The sequence below is a fragment of the Myxine glutinosa genome, chromosome 1 (assembly GCF_964187855.1).
Source record: "Myxine glutinosa chromosome 1, kmMyxGlut1.1, whole genome shotgun sequence".
In the NCBI taxonomy this organism is placed as follows: domain Eukaryota; kingdom Metazoa; phylum Chordata; class Myxini; order Myxiniformes; family Myxinidae; genus Myxine; species Myxine glutinosa.
Window position 1 is genome coordinate 166,532,573 of NC_136261.1, and position 22,220 is coordinate 166,554,792.

General features: G+C 40.0%; 2 protein-coding genes across 9 annotated transcripts in view; one reads left to right on the forward strand and one right to left on the reverse strand.

Annotated features, from left to right (window-relative positions):
* The window catches only part of LOC144892561 (uncharacterized), a 1,012,844-nt gene that overhangs the window by 766,457 nt on the left and 224,167 nt on the right, over positions 1-22,220 (reverse strand). The window lies entirely within an intron of this gene.
* PTPRD (protein tyrosine phosphatase receptor type D) overlaps positions 1-22,220 on the forward strand; it is a 502,851-nt gene that overhangs the window by 115,052 nt on the left and 365,579 nt on the right. For all 8 annotated transcript variants that reach the window (XM_078779585.1, XM_068121669.2, XM_068121656.2 and 5 more), the window contains exons 3-4: positions 19,093-19,238; positions 19,412-19,553. In XM_078779585.1, the coding sequence (XP_078635711.1) occupies positions 19,093-19,238; positions 19,412-19,553 (288 nt within the window). The remainder of the gene's footprint in view (positions 1-19,092; positions 19,239-19,411; positions 19,554-22,220) is intronic.

A 22,220-nucleotide genomic window follows, 5' to 3' on the forward strand; every position in this document is an offset into this window, starting at 1 on the left:
GAAGCCAATCGTCAAATGTACCTGTCCTTACATTTTGTCACGCCGCCTGTGATATAATCCTGTTATTGACTTCTTGCTGCGAAAGACAATCAGTGACATGGTTCTTTCAACAAAGACATCACCGAAGGGTAAAGGAAACTCACCAGATTGATATACTGAGTTCAGAAAGTAAACCCAAGTCAAGAAAAAAAAATATTCCATATTAAATGCCAAGTCTGTAACTTAATTTTCGTTACCCAAAAATTTGCATTTTTGCAGGACATAATTTGCATTGGTGCCTTCTCGTGAACACCTGGACAGGGAGGTGGAGCGGGAGAAGGAGTAGGGTGTAGGTAGCAGGTAGGGGGGAGTGACAAACAAAGTGGCTATAACCTATATTTTATGACACAATTAATCTCCCCTTGGCAAGTTTTGTGATTTGATAATTAACTATTGTATGCATCGGCCACAGGCATTCAGAGACAGACAGACAGACAGACAGACAGACGGACACACACCAAATTGCGTATTTTAGTATGATGACAGGGGCCCCCACTGGGCCACTATTGCGTTTTGCATTGGCCCTCCAAATGACTCGCACTGCCACTGGTTGTATGTTACAAAACCCAAAGTTATTACATCAATTGACATCCAACCAGCAGGCAGGTGTAGTGGAATGTTTTGTTTATTTAAAAGTTAGAGCACAAGCAATAAAGAAAGCACAATCTTTTTCTTGCTCCCATCAATCCTTTTTCCTTATTGGAGTGAGGCTCAGGGAAGAGGACAGTGGGACAAACATCAAAGCAATGAACAAACAGGAAAGGGGAAGAAACACCGAAACCAGCACATTTAAATGGTTGGTTTAGGAAACGTTAATGGGGGTAATAAAGATCATGCATCAAAATTGGGGATGACAAGAGATGGTGGTGCACTGCTGGCTTGAAGTCTTGGAAGAGTGAGACAAAATATGCTTTGGTCAGTGTTCCATTGAAAGGAGACGTGAGGAATAAAAGAATGTGCAGTCAGCCTGGATTTTGGACGTTTAACCAGGAGAAGGTACTTGAAGAATGCATCCATCTTGTTGTTGCTAGAGAGGAAGGAATGTTGGAGAATATTCACTCTGCTTTACTATTTATATACGGTATACTCAACAACAATGGCCTCTAAACGGTGGTTCTAAACAGTGGTTATACTCAACAACAACAACAACAGGCATCTTAAGGCCATTTCCCTGCTAGAGCGGGGGTTAGCCTTGCGGGCCCCATGACAATCTTGTCCATTTTCCCTACTAGAGCGGGGGTTAGCCTTGCGGGCCCCATGACAATCTTGTCCATTTTCCCTACTAGAGCGGGGGTTAGCCTTGCGGTCCCCATGACAATCTTCTCCATTTTGCCCTATTTTCTGCATCTCTCCTTGTTAACCCCCTTGCCCGCATTTCTTATTCCACCATCTTTAGCGAAGTCTTTCTCGGTCTTCCCCGTCCTCTACTTCCTTCTACATTCATTTCCATCACTCTTCTCAACCAGTCACTTTCATCCTTCCTCAACACATGACCAAACCATCTCAACCTGTTCCTCTTCACAGCATCAATCACAGGCTCTATTCCCATCATCTTTCGCAATTCATCATTTGTCTTCCTCTCTCTCAACGATACTCCGCACATCCATCGAACCATTCGCATTTCCACCCTTTCCAGCCTTCGTTGCTGCTCTACGTCCATTTACGTTCATACACGGTATACTTAGAGCAAGAGTATTCACAAAAGCCCCTGCCAATATGAAATACTCATAATTAGTAGATCTATAACCAGAAGCTGCTATGACTTGCTCCTTAACATGAGATGGTTCAATATCCAGGAGTAACCAGAAATTTCTCGAGAATAAATTTTGATCTTTCCACCCAGCTTAAACTTTAAAGTCCAACTACCATCGTATAACTTATCACCCTTTTACTCTGCACAATTTTTAGAATAAACATCTTGTCCCAACAAATATTACATAGTCATAGACAAGAAACAATTCATTCCATATTGAATCAAAAGTATACAAAACTCAATATCGCAATGAACCAAAAAAACAAGCAAATGCTCAATAGTCATTCGTAAATAAATTTGTGATATTGAAAGTGGTCTTCTATTGTCCTTTTGGAGCTAGCAAATGCATTCTTCGATATCTATTAAGTTATCAAAATAGCTTGCATGCCTTATCTATGTTCTCTTTGCAAATATAACACATGAGACACCGGAAATAAGTACATCATGGCACACTACTTTTCAAGCACAAAGTCTCACTGGACCCCATGTAATATATTTAACACTATGATATCTCTACATTAACGTTTTCTCCATTAATCATCTGGATAGAGATCAATACATTTGTACGATTAGTCAAATTAGGCCACTTGCGCTGTCAGAGCATGAGCTCCACCTCGCTAACGAGGGTGGATGTCTGTTAGTGTTTAATTTTACTTCAACCTATTGCATTTTTCCCCCATCAGCGTATATTCCATGTATTCAAATACATCATGATAAACACAAACATTTACTAGAATTGTGGTTAAGAATGTGATGCAGGCCTCATGGCTTTGTCTGCTTCCTTCTATTCCCTTGCATTGTTGTAAAATCCCAAATATAAATAGAACTTTATATATATAGTTTATACTCTGTGCAGTATAGTTTTACATTGTGGTATTTTAAGCATACTTTGACAGTATGTTTGTGGGAGGGATATTCTTGGAAATATGAATCTGGTGCTTTAAAAAAAAGGCAAAATTGGTCTCTTTGATCCCAAGTGCTGCTATTCTGGTGAACCAAAGTTTTGTCAATTCAACAATTTAATGCTGTTTTTCTTGCTGTATAGTTGTGCTGCAACGTACACACTTTTAATATATATTTATGTATTATTTTATTATTATTTTAAATCTTTGATATATTACAGTATGTACACACCAGATATATGGTATATATCCAGTCACGTGAAAAAGTAAGTACACCCCATGTAAAGTTTTGACTTTTTCAACATATTTCAACATACAGCTATTTGATCTTCATTTCAACAATATTGATAGATAAAGGTGATATAATATAACAAATATAATGAAACATTTACATTTTGTAGTCCATTGTATAATTTAAATAAACATAAATGCAAATTTCGCATGTGGAAAAAGTAAGTACACCCCTACATTTATCACTACTTCAAATACCTAAAATTAGAATCAGGTGCACCAGCCCAGGTGCAAATGATTAGAACATCGTTAGAGAGGATTTTGGAGGAACCTGTCTTATTTAAACATCAGACATTTAGTTTGGTTTGCTCTTTGTTGTTGAAGTGTGCGGCGTCGCCATGCCTAGATCAAAAGAGCTCTCTGAGGCCTTCAGACAGAAGGATATAGATGCCTACGAGTCTGGGAAGGGATTTAAAAATATCTCCAAACAATTTGAAATCAACCACTCGACTGTCAGGAAGATCATCTACAAGTGGAGAAGATTCCAAACAACTGCCAACTTGTTCAGGCCAGGCCACCCCAGCAGGTTCAGCCCGAGAGCAGACCGCAAGATGCTGAAAGAAGTCTCTAAGAACCCCAGAATGTCATCACGGGACCTACAGCTAGCTCTTGCCACTGTTGATGTCAAAGTGCACGAGTCTACCATTAGAAAGAGGCTGCACAAATTTGATCTACATGGGAGGTGTGCCAGGAGGAAACCTTGGCTGTCCAGAAAGAACATCAGGGCAAGACTAAAGTTTGACAATGAACACCGAGGCAAAGTCCAGCACTTCTGGAACAATGTGCTCTGGACAGATGAGTCAAAGGTAGAGCTATTTGGCCACAGTACCAGAAGACATGTTTGGCGAAAACCAAAGACAACATTTGACCACAAGAACCTGATACCAACTGTGAAGCATGGTGGTGGAAATATTATGGTTTGGGGCAGCTTTGCTGCATCAGGGCCTGGGCAGCTCACCATCATAGAATCCACTATGAATTCTTCATTGTACCAGAGGGTGCTTGAGGATAATGTGAGGCCATCTGTCAGAAAGTTGAAGCTCAGCCGAAGGTGGACCTTGCAACATGACAATGACCCTTAACATACCAGTAAATCCACCAAGGAATGGCTGAAAAGAAAGAAATGGAGGGTTCTGGAATGGCCAAGTCAAAGCCCGGATCTAAATCCCATCGAGATGTTGTGGGGGGATTTGAAACGAGCTGTGCATGCAAGAACCCCCTCAAACATCGCACAGCTGAAAGAATTCTGCATGGAGGAGTGGGCAAAAATTTCTCCCAGTCAATGTCAGAGACTGGTAGACAGTTATAAGAAACGCCTACTTGAGGTTGTTTCTGCCAAAGGGGGCAATACCACCTATTAGAGCCAAGGGTGTACTTACTTTTTCCACATGCGAAATTTGCATTCATGCTTATTTAAATTATACAATGGACTACAAAATGTAAATGTTTCATGATATTTGTTATATTATATCACCTTTATCTATCAATATTGTTGAAATGAAGATCAAATAGCTGTATGTTGAAATATGTTGAAAAAGTCAAAACATTACATGGGGTGTGCTTACTTTTTCACGTGACTGTAGAAATATAATTTCAAAACACACCTGGTCACAAGTGTTCCTCACTGACCAGTGCCTCAGTCGAGGTCCTCAGCATCATCCCGTTTCGGCCCTTCAACCTCGATACGGTCAGCTGAGGTGGGCCAGCAGGGGCACATGTGCCTCCACATACAGCAGCTACACATGGAAGCATACATACCCCACCCCCAGCCAGTGAGAATACAGACAACAACAACAAAACCGCCTCCTCTCCCAGAATCCACAGCCCCTCATCCACTCACTGACACACCAAGAAAAACAAAAAAACCAACTGACTACCTACCCTTACAACATGCACCACTCAGGCAAAAACACATTCATGCAAAACCACACACACTCCTGCAACACACACACTCCTGCAACACACACACACACACACACACACACACACACACACACACACACACACACACACACACACACACACTATTCACCATTCACACATCTCAATTTCTCTTCCATGCTCAATCACAACCCCTTTAGGCGGAAATGAACCACCACCTACAACCTCAACCTACACCTGGGATTACGGACTAGCCGTGCAGGAAGGAAATAAATAAATCTATTACTGTGCAGGAAATAAATAAATCACCAAAGCGTAAAATAAACTCACCGGATTGATATACTGAGTTCAGAAAGTAAACCCAAGTCAAGAAAAAAATAAAATTCCATATTAAATGCCCAGTCTGTTTTTATATATATTAGTATATACAGACTTGGAATTTAATATGGAATATATATTTTTTCTTGACTTGGGTTTACTTTCTGAACTCAGTATATCAATCTGGTGAGTTTTTTTTTACCCTTCGGTGATGTCTTTGTTGAAAGAACCATGTCACTGAATGTCTTTCGCAGCAAGAAGTCAATAACAGGATTATATCACAGGTGGCGTGACAAAATGTAAGGACAGGTACATTTGATGATTGGCTTCACAATCGGGTATACAAGGGTTGTTGCGTTCTGTATTAGTGGAAAACAACTGCTGCACGTCTACAAAAGTTATTGCCGCTTCCTCTGGAGATGGTCCGTCAACTTGACAATGCTGTTTGTCATGGAGTGGTGGCTTTACGAAATTCTGGCATGAAACAGCGTGCTATTGCTCGGCAGTATGGCATCACTCAAGGTCAGGTGTCAAAGATCCTGAAACGAAATGCTCAGAGGGGTGTCCCTACTCCAATACCGAGGCCAGGACGTCCACGCAGAACCACAAGGAGAGATGATCGCCAGCTGCACCGGTTAGTCTGCAATGGCAGTACCAAGTCAGCTAATCGGCGTAGGGCTGAGTGGCATCAACTGACAAATGTGCCTGTAACCAGAAGGCTAGTCAACCAACGACTGGTTCAAGCAGGCTATCGTGCCAGGTGGCCCTGAGAAAGCCACGCCTGACCAGACAACACAGCAAGCGCCGATTGCAGTGGGCCAGAGAGCACCGTCAATGGCAGCCATCACGTGACCTTCAGTGACGAGTCTAGATTTCTGGTCTATCGTCAAGATGGCCGCGCCCGAGTGCGCAGACAAGTGCATGAAGCCCACAACGAAGATTGTATAGTGCCAAGAGTCCAAGCTGGAGGTGGTGGGGTGACCGTTTGGGCTGCTTTTCATGCAGGGGGCAAAACTGACCTGGTTGTTCTGAATGGAAACCTGAACCAGTTCAAGTACAGGGTCATTCTGGAAGAAACATTGCTTCCATTTGCTCGTGCAGCCTTTCGAGGAAACTTTGTCTTCCAAGATGACAATGCACGGCCTCATCGTGCTCGCATGATCCAACACTTTCTTGCTGAACGTGGTGTAGAGCATATGGAGTGGCCTGCCATGTCTCCGGATATGAATCCGATAGAGAACTTGTGGGCAGAATTAACGCATCAAATCGACAACTTGGACCAGCAGCCTACCTGTGTGCGTGAATTGCAGCAGACTATTATCACTGCATGGCAAGCGATTCCTGTCCAAACCTTGGCAAATCTCGTGAACAGCATGCTTCAACGTGTACGTGCTCTCCTGAATGCTCGTGGGGGTTACACGAAGTACTGAACTGTAATTTTACTGTCCGTAATCCCAGTCATAATTTAGCTTTTGTTTTTGTTGAATTTTTATTGGCTAATGTGCAAAATAAAGAGATACTTCTGGAAAACGTACAGAAGTTTAACACAGTACTGTCCATGAATTGAGTTCGATATCAGTTTCCATCACTTTCGAGGATCAATTTATTTGCTTCGAAATGTCAAATGTGGTTTTTGTTTCTTTTAAACATCACATTAACAAAATCTAGAATAATTTCAACATATTTCCAATGAACTTTTGGTTCTAAGTCATCTTGAAAAGTAAGTTCACCCCCACAAAAAGAATAATTCCATATTAAATGCCAAGTCTGTATATTTCATCAGTATATAAATATTTTTTCAGTATATATATATTTTTCATCAGTATATATATATATATATACCAATCACAGTACAGCTGTACTCTGGTGTATATATATATAATAGATATGTGTGTACAAACTCTACCTGAGTACCTCCACAGCTGCAGGCACTTACAAATAGTACAGGGTGAGCCAGGAATATGGTTATTTTTAACACTCGTGTAAAGGTAATAAAAAGTTGTCAATTCAAAACAAATTTTTACAAGAAAGTGAAGTACATAACATGCCATTTATTTGTGGAAAAGAACATCTAGGAGATGCGCACCATTTCGTCTGACACATTCCTCCAATCTTGGACGCCAATTATTCATGACGTTCTGCAACATGGCCAAGCATTCCCTCACAAAAATTATTGCGGTCAATCTCATCATCTTGGCATAATTCCTGGACAGTTTGAATTTTATCGGGATAAAAGTTTAAATCCTTATGCAATATGCGGCATAGTGACGTGTGAGAAATTATTAAGGCTGATGCATGCTTTCGGCTGGAGCAACGCGGACTTCTCAAAACTGACTCCCTTACACGCTCAATGTTTTGTGCCGTTCTTACTGATTTGGGTGCTCCCGGCGGTTTCTCTTTTAAAGTTGAACCGGTCATCTCAAACTTCTGAACCTATAACTTGATAGCACGAAGAGACGGCACATTTCCATGACGTTGAACATTGAAATGGAGTTTGAATTGACGTTGTGTAGCAGTTGCACCATCATTATTCTTGTAAAAAGCTTTGATAGTGAAAGCGCGTTCTTCACCCGACCAGTTGCACATGGTCACTCAAGTGTTTTGCCTGAAAAAATAAAACGAAATCAGTAAAAAAAAAAAAAAAAAAAAATGCATGTTATGTACTTCAATATCATGAATGAATTTATTTTGAAATACAATTTTTTATTTCCTTCACACGAATTTGAAAAATTACCATATTTCTGGCTCACCTTGTATATGCATGAGAACGGCAATGCTACCATACAGACCCCATCAACCCTCAAACCTGTTTCCTCACTTATCTATGAATTGACAGCGACAGAGTAGACAGGTCCAAGCACCCCCGAGGCTCCAAAACATGTACCACATACAATGACAATAACTGTGAACATGTAAATACGAAAAGCCCAATCACATCTGTCACCTGTAATTAGATGGACCAGCCAATTATCTTCTACCAAATCAACCATCCCCAGTGAACATGGTTGTAGGGTTAGTAATGAATAAACACAAACTGCATGTTTTTTTCATTTGCTTTTCAACTTAAATGATATCCAAATTATATTACACTCACATAAATGATTGTGGGAAAAATAATTTGGGGAAGCAAAAATAACATTACTGGTATTTTAAAGTTTATCCAAACCGAATACCAGTTTGAGTTGTTTGATATAAACTCATATTCACAGCACTTTATAAACTTTTCCATAAAGTTTACATTCCATTCCATAATAATTTATCATCTTCATACTCAACATATTTCTTCTTCTCTCTTTCTCTTCTGTTTTATTCCCTCCCTGGAAACCACTTTCTACTAAAATACACATGCGAGCATGGAAATGGCCAAACAACAACGATGATGATGATCATAATGATGATGATCATGATGATGATGATGTTGACTCGGATTTTTTTCTCCTTTCTCTCTTTAATATATTTCTTCATTCTTTATGTGCACAACATCTCACGAGATCAACTCATACCCCAGCATGCTCCTTCGGGTGGTTCTAAGCTACATAAGGCAAAAAAAAGAAGAAATGAATTGTTTTACTCCTAACCTTTAATTTTTTTGGTATTGAGGTAAAACTTCTGCTTGTGAAATATTTTTTGAATACATAAAGTTTTAGGGGTTGCATAGTGATTCATGGTTGCCAGCCACTCAATGTTTGTGCCCGATAAGTGTTGATTTCCTGCAATCGGGAAACCTCCTGCGATGTTCTGTCACAACTTGAAGCAGATACTGGGTTTGCTGTTCATCCCTTGTCAGGAGACGATTGTACTCTTCAATAAGAGCAACTGCATACACCAGAGTACAGCTGTACTGTATTCAATAAACTTAAAAACAACTTCAAAATATGCAGTACATAGCAAGGTCAACCATCAAAATCACAAGTATAGCAGTGGAGAATAAATAATCAACTCCCAACATTTATGCGAGCCAAATATGTGAAATTACAAACTCCGTGTGCATCCCCTAAATTTAGTCCAAATGGCGTAATATTTCAGCACAAGGGTTTTTTCATATATCCAAAAAGTTTTAAGTGTTAGGAGCATGACTTTTATAACTTTCATTTTTAAGAACCACCCTAATGCTTCTGCTAGCCAAAGTTTACCTGAAAATATTCCATCCTATATCTAATTTATTTCTCTTCACTCTCATTTCTATCCACATCTGTAACTTCTATTTCTACTCTCCCTTTCTCCACCTTTGCATCTGTCTTTCTTGGCTAGTTGCCAAATCTGTAAGTGATGTCTTGTAATGCTTACACAGCTCTGCTTTTCTTCACGCTTTTAATAGCTGTACACCCTGCCCGTGATATTTGAACTCAAAATAAAGAAATGAATCTTACTGAATGAAATGAAAAGGAACCCATACTATTTAATATAAAATCCTCACTTGTCATTGAAATGACACCATTTGTGGCACAGATTACTTTGATTAGGCCAGGACCGACTGTGCTTAACTGTGCTTAAATGAAATGCTCCAAATGTTTGTCATGGCATGGCAAGTACACTTCCCAAGAACTTTGATGTACTTTGGGGGGTGGAGTGAGGGGGAGGAGGGTGGAGGGGTGGGAGGTGTCGATCCGCAGTATACGCATTCTTGGAGTTGACATGCCCATAAAGAAGGAAATATGGGCCTCATCAGAGAACCAGACATTGTCAAGGAAGTCTGGCCTTTCTTCAATCTTGTCTGCAAACTACTGGTCACTCTTTTCTGCATATTCTGCAATCATTTCAGGTTTAATCTGAATTCTGTATGGATAGAGTTAAACATCACGCATGAGAATTCTTCTCACGGATTCACGTGAAATTCCAAGCTCTTGACTCCAACACCCGAGAGATTTCTAAGGGCTTCAGCCCACTGAATCACAAACAAGGTCAATTTTCTCAAGAGATCATTGTGAGAACATCCCAAATGTGTTGGTCCTCCAGAACTTTTACAGTTGAGATTTGCGATAGTCTTTTTCTCTGAACCTGTTGACCCAGGTAAATATCCATGACTTACAGGGTGCAGTTTAAGTTCCAAACTCACATTTAAACTCAATTTAAGTTTTCTTGTAGGAGTCTGTTTTAAGAAAAATCTTCAAAGTATGTTCTTTGCCTAATTGTCCATGTAACATCTTTAAAAGAGGAAGGAATCATCACCAACTTTCATAGTCTTTCTTGTGGTTCATTCTTCTTCGTTTACCTGCCAAAACCAAGAGGTTGCCATTAGTAAGTTGGAAGATATTAGAGAAAACGTTGGGTCCATTTTTTGGTGTCACCCTGTACTTTGCAACTCGTGCTTGCATTCCCCATATCTCCCATTCCAGCCTCCACACCACACACACCCCCACACATTCTTTCCATGCTCACACCCTTTACCTGTGTAGGCTGTGTTCCTCCTCTCACTCAGCTCCAATCTTTCCCCCTTCTCTTGCAATTTAGATGTCTAACATCAAACGTCTCATTCTATCATCAGATCTCTGCCTCCATGTTGCTGCTGCTGTTCTGGATATTGTGCATACATAACATAGACCTTCTTTTCACAGGTTGTTCAACTCCTCTGTGTCTGTCACAGTGTGTTATCTCTTCCCCTATGATAGGCTTGATCCCTGACCCAGAGTACGTGCCAAGCTCTTTATCAAGAACACCATGTTCTGCATCAAACTTCTCCCTATCCGTTGAATATCTTTGGCTTTGCTTTCCCTTAATAACAACAACAACAACAACATGCATTTTAAGGCCATTTTCCCTGCAAGAGCGGGGGTTAGCCTTCCCTTAATAAAACACCTTTTATTTGTCTGTGTGGTCTATCGCCTGCCTTTTAACAATGACTCCATGTACAGTGTGGTCCAAAATGATGTGCAACTTTTCAAACAGGAAAACAAGCACTTCATCAACTGCCTAGCAGATCGAAGAGGATCAGAATTTTATGATTGCGACCCTCTTTTTAATTTTTAGTTTGCCTTAAGAAAAAGAAGCATAAAGTTTTCTCCATCGAAGTTTCAACCATGTTGAACAATTTCTCCGCCCCATCCCCTCACTCTCCCTCAAGACCACCGGCAAAGATTTAAAAAAACACCCAAATGCACTAATTGTGATATTGTTGATCGGATGTAGGAAGTCTGGATGTAATTGGCTCAAAACTGTAGGAGTAGTGCAGCAAATACACAAACACACACTGTACTGTGAATTATAGCAAGGATACTGCAACGTGCAGTGTCATTCAGCCAACACTTTTTTTTTTTGCATTGACATTTTTAGCATTAAGCATTTTTAGCATAAACCCTGCACTACAATCAGCCAACATTTTTCTTTATCAATGTCAGCCCACCCCTTGAGAAGAGAATCAATCCATTTCAGTGAGGAGGTACAATTTGGTATTAAGATGATGATGTAAGCTTGCCAGGTCAACTCCTCAGGAGAGTCCACTCCATGCTGATGAAAGCCAGTGAGTCCGAAACGTGTGCATGGATTGATTCCTTTCCCAAGTGGTCGGCTGATATTGATAAAACATGTTGGCTGATTGTAGTGCAGGTTTTATTTAGTGCAGGAATGATGGGCCAAATTTCCTCCTTGTGTGTTAATTTTCATTTTATTTCCTTGTATATTACAAAAACTCGAGTTGTACTACTTTTCAAGCTTTTCTCCAGCTTTCGGCACACACATTTGGCCATTTTTAGTAAATTAAATGGGATGGATTCTTAGGTAACTTTTGTTAATTTTGACATTCTGTTGATTTTGGCATTCTTCATGTTTTCAATGATCAGAAATCTCATAATTATTAGGCATTCCATCTGATCTCATTGGTTTCCATCTTGATTTACCACATGCGTTCAAGCAGGAAACATGTGACTATGACAGTTGGTTACCATCAATGTTCAGAAAAAAAAATTCCCCCCAAATTAGTAGTCCCCTACCGGTGTACACCAGAGGGGACTATAGGTTTGCCCTCCATCCCTCCGTCTGTCAGTCTGCCAGTCCGTCACGCAAAGAACAGTTTTCCGGACTTTTTTTTCTAAACTCTTAATGCTAATGATTTCAAACTTGGTACATGGTTTCCTCATGATAAGTTACAGATCAAGTTCGACCTTGACGACGTTTCGATCATTTTTGAGAAAGTTATGGCACATTGAACTTTGGTAATTTCCCCAACAGTTTTCCGGACGACAGACTGCCGGTAGGGGACATGTATTGCAGCGCAATACTCAGAATGCTTGTTAATCCACACACATTCCTCTGGCTTTTACAAACCAAAGTCTGGTTCAGACTTGAACCACCTGTAAAACTAAACCACTGGTCATGTTTTGCTATTTACACAGGAAAGATAAATATTACTTCGATTTTAATTTTTCCCTTTCCTTTCTATCTTTTGGGACACCCTTTGCTATTCACTTAATTCCAGCGTCGACAGGCCTGCTAGTCTTATTCCTTTTGGACAATGGCCATTTCACTTTAACTGTAGCTTTTTTGGCTTGGAATACCCAATACCTAGTTATTTGGGCAAATTTCCTAAATTATATGCCAAGAGAAACTTCCACACAGCTGTAGCACACTGTGTGTGATTGGAGCAGCTGTGGTATTTGAATGTGAAAATAGCAACTTCCTTCCAGCATACCATTTGTATGCTTACATACTGTCATGCATGACATATTGAAAGTGGCATTACATCATGCACTCTGAAATTACACCGACCATAAATGAGCTGCACTCTGCTTTGCTTATATTTACCTGTATTTGGAAAAAAGAAACATTCAATCTAACAGTTTTAATCGTTCTTGTTTAGCCGTCTCTGCTTTTGCTTGAATGCAGTACTTTTTTATACGTGAGTTGCAATAACATTTCAAAAGGAATCGTGCGCATAAGCTGCTTAATTGCATTAGGTTGTTAAACTTTTATGTGTCACGTCCACATATTGATACTGTTTCCAATCATCATTGGCCATAATCTTTAAAGCTCATTTCTGTACACATTGTAATTTTTCTTGAACTTCAACCTGTTGACGTTTGCCTTTTCAGTGCTAAATATATAGGGATGTTGATAGATCTCCTTAGTGAGGGCTAGAGGTTGAAATGTGTTGTCTCAGGAAGCTTTAAGGTAAATTATTAACTGTCAAGCTGGGATGGCTAACCTACCACTTCATTGGAAAACCCATAATCACTTTGGGGATGTAATGGAAGGCTTATTTAATGTACTGTTTTACCAAGTAGATTCCTTTGTCAGTGCTTGTTAAATTGTCCCACTTCATTTAAGTACTGTATGTCCAAAAGAGAAGACACAGTGAACAACTCTGATTGAGGTCTGCTTGCAGCCTTGTTTCTTTTAAATTCCACCTGTGATCCTAACACGAAGTTACTTTGAGCGACATAAATTCCAATTAGCTTAACTTTCCTTTGGAGGTCCTGGGAAACCCAGGAATGTCTGAGTTCAAAAGCATTAGCCAATTTTATGGTCGCACTTGCTTCCTGACTGAGCTCTCAGTCGTGGAGGCTTTAAATTGCTTGAAAAAATGCCATTGAAAATGATATGCTGATAATTTACACTTACCTGCATTGGTCAGCATATTCCAAACTCAAATAAATACTTGGCATCCAAAGATGACCTGAAATTGGAACTGCACTGATTACTGCAGTGATACACAGCATCTGACAAAACGCACCAGGTTGCATTTTTGGACCTTTTCTATCTAGCTTCCCCCACTGATAAGGTCATTTTATAGACACAAAACTATACAGAATGTAGCCAAAGTAAAAGCTAAGCAAATTCACGTGCTTTTACCATAACGCAGGGCTCAACCAAACCCCATTCATAACCAGGCCACAATTAACGGCAAATATTAGCAATGTAATAAAGTTTTGAGTTCTCAGTAAGCTACAACTGGGATCGTTGCACATGGTTTTTCTGTTGTTTTTTTTTTTTTTTTTTACTTTGAACACCCTCTCTGACCTTCAGACTCCCTTTCCACTATTTCATCCCACAAGCCTCAAGCTGTCTCACCTGCTACAGGAATGGCAGAAGAATGCCTTGTTCACCAGAATTCATGGCCTTGTAAAACCGTAGATTCAGGAGGAATAAGCCCCTGGTTTGTGCTTGAGATGCGTGTGCTTTCATCATCTTCAGCTCCACATTGTAAAGGATTTGCTGAAAGATGGAGCATTCATTGTCAATGACATCATTATAATCAAAGTTACAAAGCCAAATCCGTCATATTGTTACTGGCTTGCTCATAGTTTGAGGCTAGTGTGTACTTTGGAGAATGTTATGTTGTCTTTGAATACCCACTCTACTTAAGGTGTTTATAATGTTCTTCTACAGCTGAAGCTATTAAAGCCTTTGTTTACTGTGCTTGTTTTGAATATACTCCAATACATGTTAACCATACACCAGACATTTTAAAACATTCCATCGGTGTTGCTGAATGGTATATGGTTTTCACTCTGGCAGATTGATGTATTTATATTATTTTCATTTTTTATTTTTAAGAAGTTATTTTCTTGAGCCATCCTGCATATTGAGCTTTGGATATAGATGATGTGCGATTTTTGTTGTTCGACTTTTACACCCTGTTTAAATGTTTCCTTAAAAATATTTATAATATTAATGACACGTAGGGGCAATAACCCTGGCGCTCACCTGGTAGAATAAACAGTATACTGCACCGACTAAGGGTATTTTAAACCAATTTCAATGTTTGCTAGAAGACAGGGCAGCATGTAGAATCATACTAACATAATCATAAGACTTTAAACAAACAAATAAAACAAAATACATATTTTGGGAGGCAACCCCCCCCTCCCCCCCTTCCCTCAACCCCATATACCTCCTAAGACCCCAATTTTTCTAATGCCTTGAACAAACATTGGTACATCATGTGTGATTAAGGTTGTGGTGAAGTTTCATCGAAATTGTGTGTGTAGTTTCTGAGAAGAAAGCAAATACCTATTTTGGGGGGCAACCCCCCCCCTCTGCCCCCGTATTCCCCCAAAGGGGCAGATTTTTTTTTAATGCCGTGAACAAACTTTGGTACAGCACAGGTTGGTGAGAGTTGTGGTAAAGTTTCATCAAAATCGTTTCTATAGTTTCAGAAAAGAAAGCAAATACCTATTTTGGATGGTCAAACCTGGACCCACTTTGACCCCCCGTAGACTTTGATTTTCTTAGTGCCGTAAACAAACTTTGGTACATCACGGGTGATGAAGGTTGTGGTCAAGTTAATAGAAATAGTGCATGTAGTTTCAGAGGAAAAAGCAAATTCCTATTTTGGGGGGTCGAACCTGGATCCATTTTGACCCCGGTAAACCCCCTTACACCCCTATTTTTTTTAATGCCGTGAACAAACTTTAGTCACAACACAATACATATAATTTGTGCCAAATTTGGTCGCAATCCCATCAGCGGTTTCGGAGAAGAAGTTTCAAGTGTGCAAGTGTTTACGGACTGATGGACGGACTGACGGACTGACGGACTGATGGACTGACAGACGGACAACGCGCCATCGCATAAGCTCCCCAGAACTCGTTCCAGGTGAGCTAAAAATGTCATTCATACATTCAACCTCAAGAGTTACCTCCTAGCATTGACTTAATCTCTTATCTCTGAAAAAGAATGAACTAAGTTAGTTTTTTTCTGAAATACTTTTTAAAACTTTTTTTTTTTTTTTTAGACAATGCCATATGTAAGATATCAGGCTGTTCCTAATAAAGTGGCCAGGAAGTAAATATCGTATTTTCAAGAGAGTTAAGCATTTGTAGTAAGATGAAAATCATAGTTAGCTATCAACTTCAAAATATTAAACATCTCTAGATGACTTATTCAGCTTTTCTTAAGTGTTTCAAGAACTCAAACTCAAGAACTCTTGAAGTAGGTAACGACTGTTGGAATGGGTCTTCAACTTAAGACTTAATCACTTGTATTTTGACTCTGACTTGGACCTCATGGCATGGATATCGACCCAAATGGTCAATTTTGACACATCACTGGCACAAAATATGTCAGCAACCATATAACTGATTGTAACAAACTGTGCCAGTCTTCAACTATTCATTAATTTATTCATTACATGTGAAACATACCAAAACCTATCCAAGACATAGTCACGTGAAAAAGTAAGTACACCCCATATAAAGTTTTGACTTTTTCAACATATTACAACGTACAGCTATTTGATCTTCATTTCAACAATATTGATAGATAAAGGTGATATAATATAACAAATATCATGAAACATTTACATTTTGTAGTCCATTGTATAATTTAAATAAACATAAATGCAAATTTCGCATGTGGAAAAAGTAAGTATACCCTTGGCTCTAATAGGTGGTATTGCCCCCTTTGGCAGAAACAACCTCAAGTAGGCGTTTCTTTGAACTGTCTACCAGTCTCTGACATCGACTGGGAGAAATTTTTGCCCACTCCTCCATGCAGAATTATTTCAGCTGTGCGATGTTTGAGGGGTTTCTTGCATGCACAGCTCATTTCAAATCCCCCCACAACATCTCGATGGGATTTAGATCGGGACTTTGACTTGGTCATTCCAGAACCCTCCATTTCTTTTTTTCAGCCATTCCTTGGTGGATTTACTGGTATGTTTAGGGTCATTGTCATGTTGCAAGGTCCACCTTCGGTTGAGCTTCAACTTTCTGACAGATGGCCTCACATTATCCTCAAGCACCCTCTGGTACAATGAAGAATTCATAGTGGATTCTATGATGGTGAGCTGCCCAGGCCCTGATGCAGCAAAGCTGCCCCAAACCATAATATTTCCACCACCATGCTTTACAGTTGGTATCAGGTTCTTGTGGTCAAATGCTATCTTTGTTTTTCGCCAAACATGTGTTCTGGTACTGTGGCCAAATAGCTCTACCTTTGACTCATCTGTCCAGAGGACATTGTTCCAGAAGTGCTGGTCTTTGCCTCGGTGTTCATTGTCAAACTTTAGTCTTGCCCTGATGTTCTTTCTGGACAGCAAAGGTTTCCTCCTGGCACACCTCCCATGTAGATCAAATTTGTGCAGCCTCTTTATAATGGTAGACCCGTGCACTTTGACATCAACAGTGGCAAGAGCTAGCTGTAGGTCCCGTGATGACATTCTGGGGTTCTTAGAGACTTCTTTCAGCATCTTGCGGTCTGCTCTCGGGCTGAACTTGCTGGGGTGGCCTGGCCTGACCAAGTTGGCTGTTGTTTGGAATCTTCTCCAATTGTAGATGATCTTCCGGACAGTCGAATGATTGATTTCAAATTGTTTGGAGATCTTTTTAAATCCCTTCCCAGACTCGTAGGCATCTATAACCTTCTTTCTGAAGGCCTCAGAGAGCTATTTTGATCTCGGCATGGTGACGCCGCACACTTCAACAACAAAGAGCAAACGAAACTAAATGTCTGAGGTTTAAATAAGACAGGTTCCTCCAAGATCCTCTCTAACGATGTTCTAATCATTTGCAGCTGAGCTGGTGCACCTGATTCTAATTTTAGGTAGTTGAAGTAGTGATAAATGTAGGGGTGTACTTACTTTTTCCACATGCGAAATTTGCATTTATGTTTATTTAAATTATACAATGGACTACAAAATGTAAATGTTTCATGATATTTGTTATATTATATCACCTTTATCTATCAATATTGTTGAAATGAAGATCAAATATCTGTATGTTGAAATATGTTGAAAAAGTCAAAACTTTACATGGGGTGTACTTACTTTTTCACGTGACTGTAATTCAATAGGTGGAGTTGTAGTTGTAGAAAGGTTAAAACTGGAGAGCTTTCCGGGTAATCTGCCAGTAGGTTGAGTTGACTCTTTATGACGGATGACATTAAAAGCAGCAATGACTGACGGGCATTACGCTTGTTCAAGAAGTAATTCAAAGCAACAGTCATGTGAGTCTCTACAAAGTTGTTTGTACTGTTACAATTAGCCATGAATCAGCGCACAGAATCATAAATCAGATCAGGTGGGTCACAAAGGTGCTGAGTCAACACATGACTATTGAGTGTGTTGTCTGTCATCAACTGGTCATGTAATTTAGTGCTCAGTGTTGATTGCCAGTGGCAGAATTATCACACTATAATTTATTACAATGTAAAATATGAACTATTTGTATTTTGATTAAAATGTTTTACTTATTATATTTCTTAGCCTGGTGTTGGCTTAGCGGTTAGGGTGCCAGCTTGGGATCCTAGGATCCTGAGTTCGAATCCCGGTCGATCGCTGAATGAACGCAAGGGGGGTTGACTCAGCCTGTCATCCTTCCGAGGTGGGCAAATTGAGTACCAGTTCACTGGTAGTTCCTTGTGTGTCGCAACAGGCGACTAACAGGGTTGGCGGCAGGAAGGGCATCCGGACATAAAACATTGCTTCAACAAGGTGCCCGAAAAAGGCCAACCCCAGCCCTGTGGGGAAAAATGGCCTCTAAAGGTGGTATATATATATATATTTCTCTTTATAGACCTTATCATTCTTTCTCACAAATGGTTTTGAAATGAGTAATCTTGCAATTGTGCAAATTATAACTTTATGTATCAATAGCAGCCTGGAATGGGGTTCATGATGTTGCTTCTTCGAGCAGATTTCGATTGAAGGCAAAATATTTTTCAGTTCGATATTGTGACAGTATTAAAAGCAAAACCTGCAGGCCCAGCTCCCAAATAGAATGTGCAATAACCAGCCTGTGCAGATAATATACTAATGACGTTTAAAAATATATAATTTTTGCATATGAATATTCTTAGTTAGACAAAGTATCAAGCAAAGCATACTTTAGTGACCAGTGATACGTAAAGTGACCTGCTCCAAACAGACATGTTGCAACATGCCACCGTGGGCGGTCTTTTGCTCATTTTAACACACTCTGTTATGATTTCTCATTTAATAGCCTCTAATATTTGCTTTATTGCCTATTCTCTTAGGTCGCCCTACACTTGTTATCACACCAAAAGACCAGATTGGTCTGGATGGTGGTGTGGCTTCATTTGTATGCCATGCCATAGGAAACCCTCGGCCAAATATTACATGGAACAAACGTGGACGCAGGCTCAACTCACAGCGCATTGAGGTATCCTAAAACAGCTGCTGACATCTTGTCCTTTAGTCCATCTCTTTCCTTATTTCATCCTTTTGTTGTTCCCCTCCTTTTTGGACTTTATTTTATCAGGTTGTACTTTTTGAAAAGGTGTTAACATATCGAACCATGACTGATATACCTTATTTGTCTTTTGTTGAATCTAGGTGATCGAATTTGATCGTGGGGCGGGGTCAGTCCTACGTATTCAGCCTCTCCGTCCACAGCGTGATGAGGCTGTCTACGAATGTCTTGCTGCCAATATCAATGGAAAGGTGTCTGCTGAAGCCAAGCTTTTTGTCCTGAAGGGTGAGGCGCATTATAGCTAGAGCGGAAATGTGAGGGGTGGAGGGGTTGAAGGTGGCAATCATTAAGGATGAAGGAGGCCGTGCATATGGTGCCAAGTGAGATATATATATATATATATATATATATATATATATATATATATATATATATATATGTATATGTATATATGTATGTATATATATACATCTCACTTTGGTTGTGAGATTAGGTTGTGTGAGATGTTGGCTTAGTGGTTAAGGTGCTGGCTTTGGATCCTAGGATCCTGAGTTCGAATCCCGGTCGATCGCTGAATTAACGCCAGGGGGGTTGACTCAGTCTGTCGTCCTTCCGAGGTCGACAAATTGAGTACCAGCTTGCTGTGATGAAGGTGCCAGTGTGTGCCCCAGTTTAGAATAGGTACACCTTATCCCTGCGTGTCGTAAGAGGCGACTAAAGGGTTGGCGTCAGGAAGGGCATCCAGCCAGAAAAACATTGCGTCAAAAAGTGAACCATGATGATTGTCATGGGGCCCGCAAGGCTAACCCCCGCTCTCGCAGGGAAAATGGCCTTAAAAAAGGGAATAATGTTTTTATTTCTAAATTCAATAACCCCACTACCAACGTGAAAAAGCTTTTGTGGGGAAGTATTGCAGTGCATGACTATTATTATTAAAACCATTCGTTAGGATTTTTATTTGTAGTCCTTTCTTGCTTTATTTTTATTGTTTTCTAATACATCATTAAATTGACCCTATCGATGGAATGTATCCCAATGAAGTGAATTTCCCCTTCAATCATATCAGCAAGTTGTCTTGAAGCAACTATTTTGATCTGATTTGGTCTGTCGGCAGTTGTTGCATTTTTTGGCATTGTTGTTTTTTACATATAATGCAGATCTGCTTTGAGAATTGTTGGTATAATGTAGTTCTCTAGCCAAATAATTATCTTATTTACATCATCAATGTGATATGATGTCATTTAAAGTTTTAACTTGTTACTTCATTTAAAGACATCTCAAGATAAATATTTCAGAGATTTCTGCAGAAAATAATGAAACACCAACCATCTTGTCTGGGTGGCTCCAGGCAGTGTAGCATCTCTTGATTAGTAAGTTTTGAGAGAACTTGTCTTTGTGACTTTGATAACTAACTAGGGCATGCCCGTACTATATATATGCCCGTACTATATATCTATCTAAAATTATATCCCCCCCCTCTATTTACATGAAATGGTTTGGTCCATTCGCAACGCCAAAGCGAACGGCGAACGGCTTGCGAGTACAGTGACAATCCCCCCCCTCTATTTACATGAAATGGTTTCGTCCATTCGCAACGACCACAGAACCCCCCCCCTCTATTTACATGGAATGGTTTGGTCCATTCGCAACGCCGGCACACGCGATCGTTCGCTGCTCTCTGATTGGTTGAATCGTTTTTTGTACATAGCTCGGTAAGTAATTGTCCGATTAATATGAAACCTTGAAAAGGCACATCCTCGGGTCCCCAGCAATATACCTGGCAAGTTAAAAGTATATCGGACCCGTGGTTGTCGAGAAACAGCGGTCACAGACAGACAAACGTACAAACGTACAGAGATTACTGGAATTATAGATAGACTAGGGCATGCCCGTACTATATATATGCCCGTACTATATATCTATCTAAAATTATATCCCCCCCCTCTATTTACATGAAATGGTTTGGTCCATTCGCAACGCCAAAGCGAACGGCGAACGGCTTGCGAGTACAGTGACAATCCCCCCCCCTCTATTTACATGAAATGGTTTCGTCCATTCGCAACGACCACAGAACCCCCCCCCCTCTATTTACATGGAATGGTTTGGTCCATTCGCAACGCCGGCACACGCGATCGTTCGCTGCTCTCTGATTGGTTGAATCGTTTTTTGGACATAGCTCGGTAAGTAATTGTCCGATTAATATGAAACCTTGAAAAGGCACATCCTCGGGTCCCCAGCAATATACCTGGCAAGTGAAAAGTATATCGGACCCGTGGTTGTCGAGAAACAGCGGTCACAGACAGACAAACGTACAAACGTACAAACGTACAGAGATTACTGGAATTATAGATAGATATACAGAATCAAGCGCTTCCTATTTTAATGCACCTGCTAATTAATCAAGATGGTGGCGAGTGAGATAACTGAAGCTCGAACAGTGAGTAATTATACAATTTTCGGTCAATGAAAGCATCGAGCATGTTGAAATGTACAGAGGAATGGCTCAACAGTATGGTCATTATTGCCTGTCAAGGACATCAGTGTTAAAAAGGACCTTGGGGCTGAGAAGGTTTTGATGAATTAGGCTATTAAGAATGATATCCTGCATTGACTATGCACATCTCCTGAGGAATTATCCAATTGAGGCATAGTAAAGGTTCTATCTACTTCGATAGCACAAGTGTGGCTGGAAGAATACTTTGAATACTTATCTAAGTGTCGTTTTAAAAAATTCTATATCCAACCTTAGTTATGAAAATACTAAAATCCAGGTCATATTTAAAGCATCCTGTATCTTAGCCTTTGTTTGTATATAAATGTACAGGTAGGAGGAAAGGCATTGGTTTGCAGGAAATTGGGGTTTGCAGTAGATCGCAATAACACTCTTTTGTGACATTATTTTGTTTTGCTCGTCATAATCGATGATTGTTCATTGTTATCCACAAATACGTC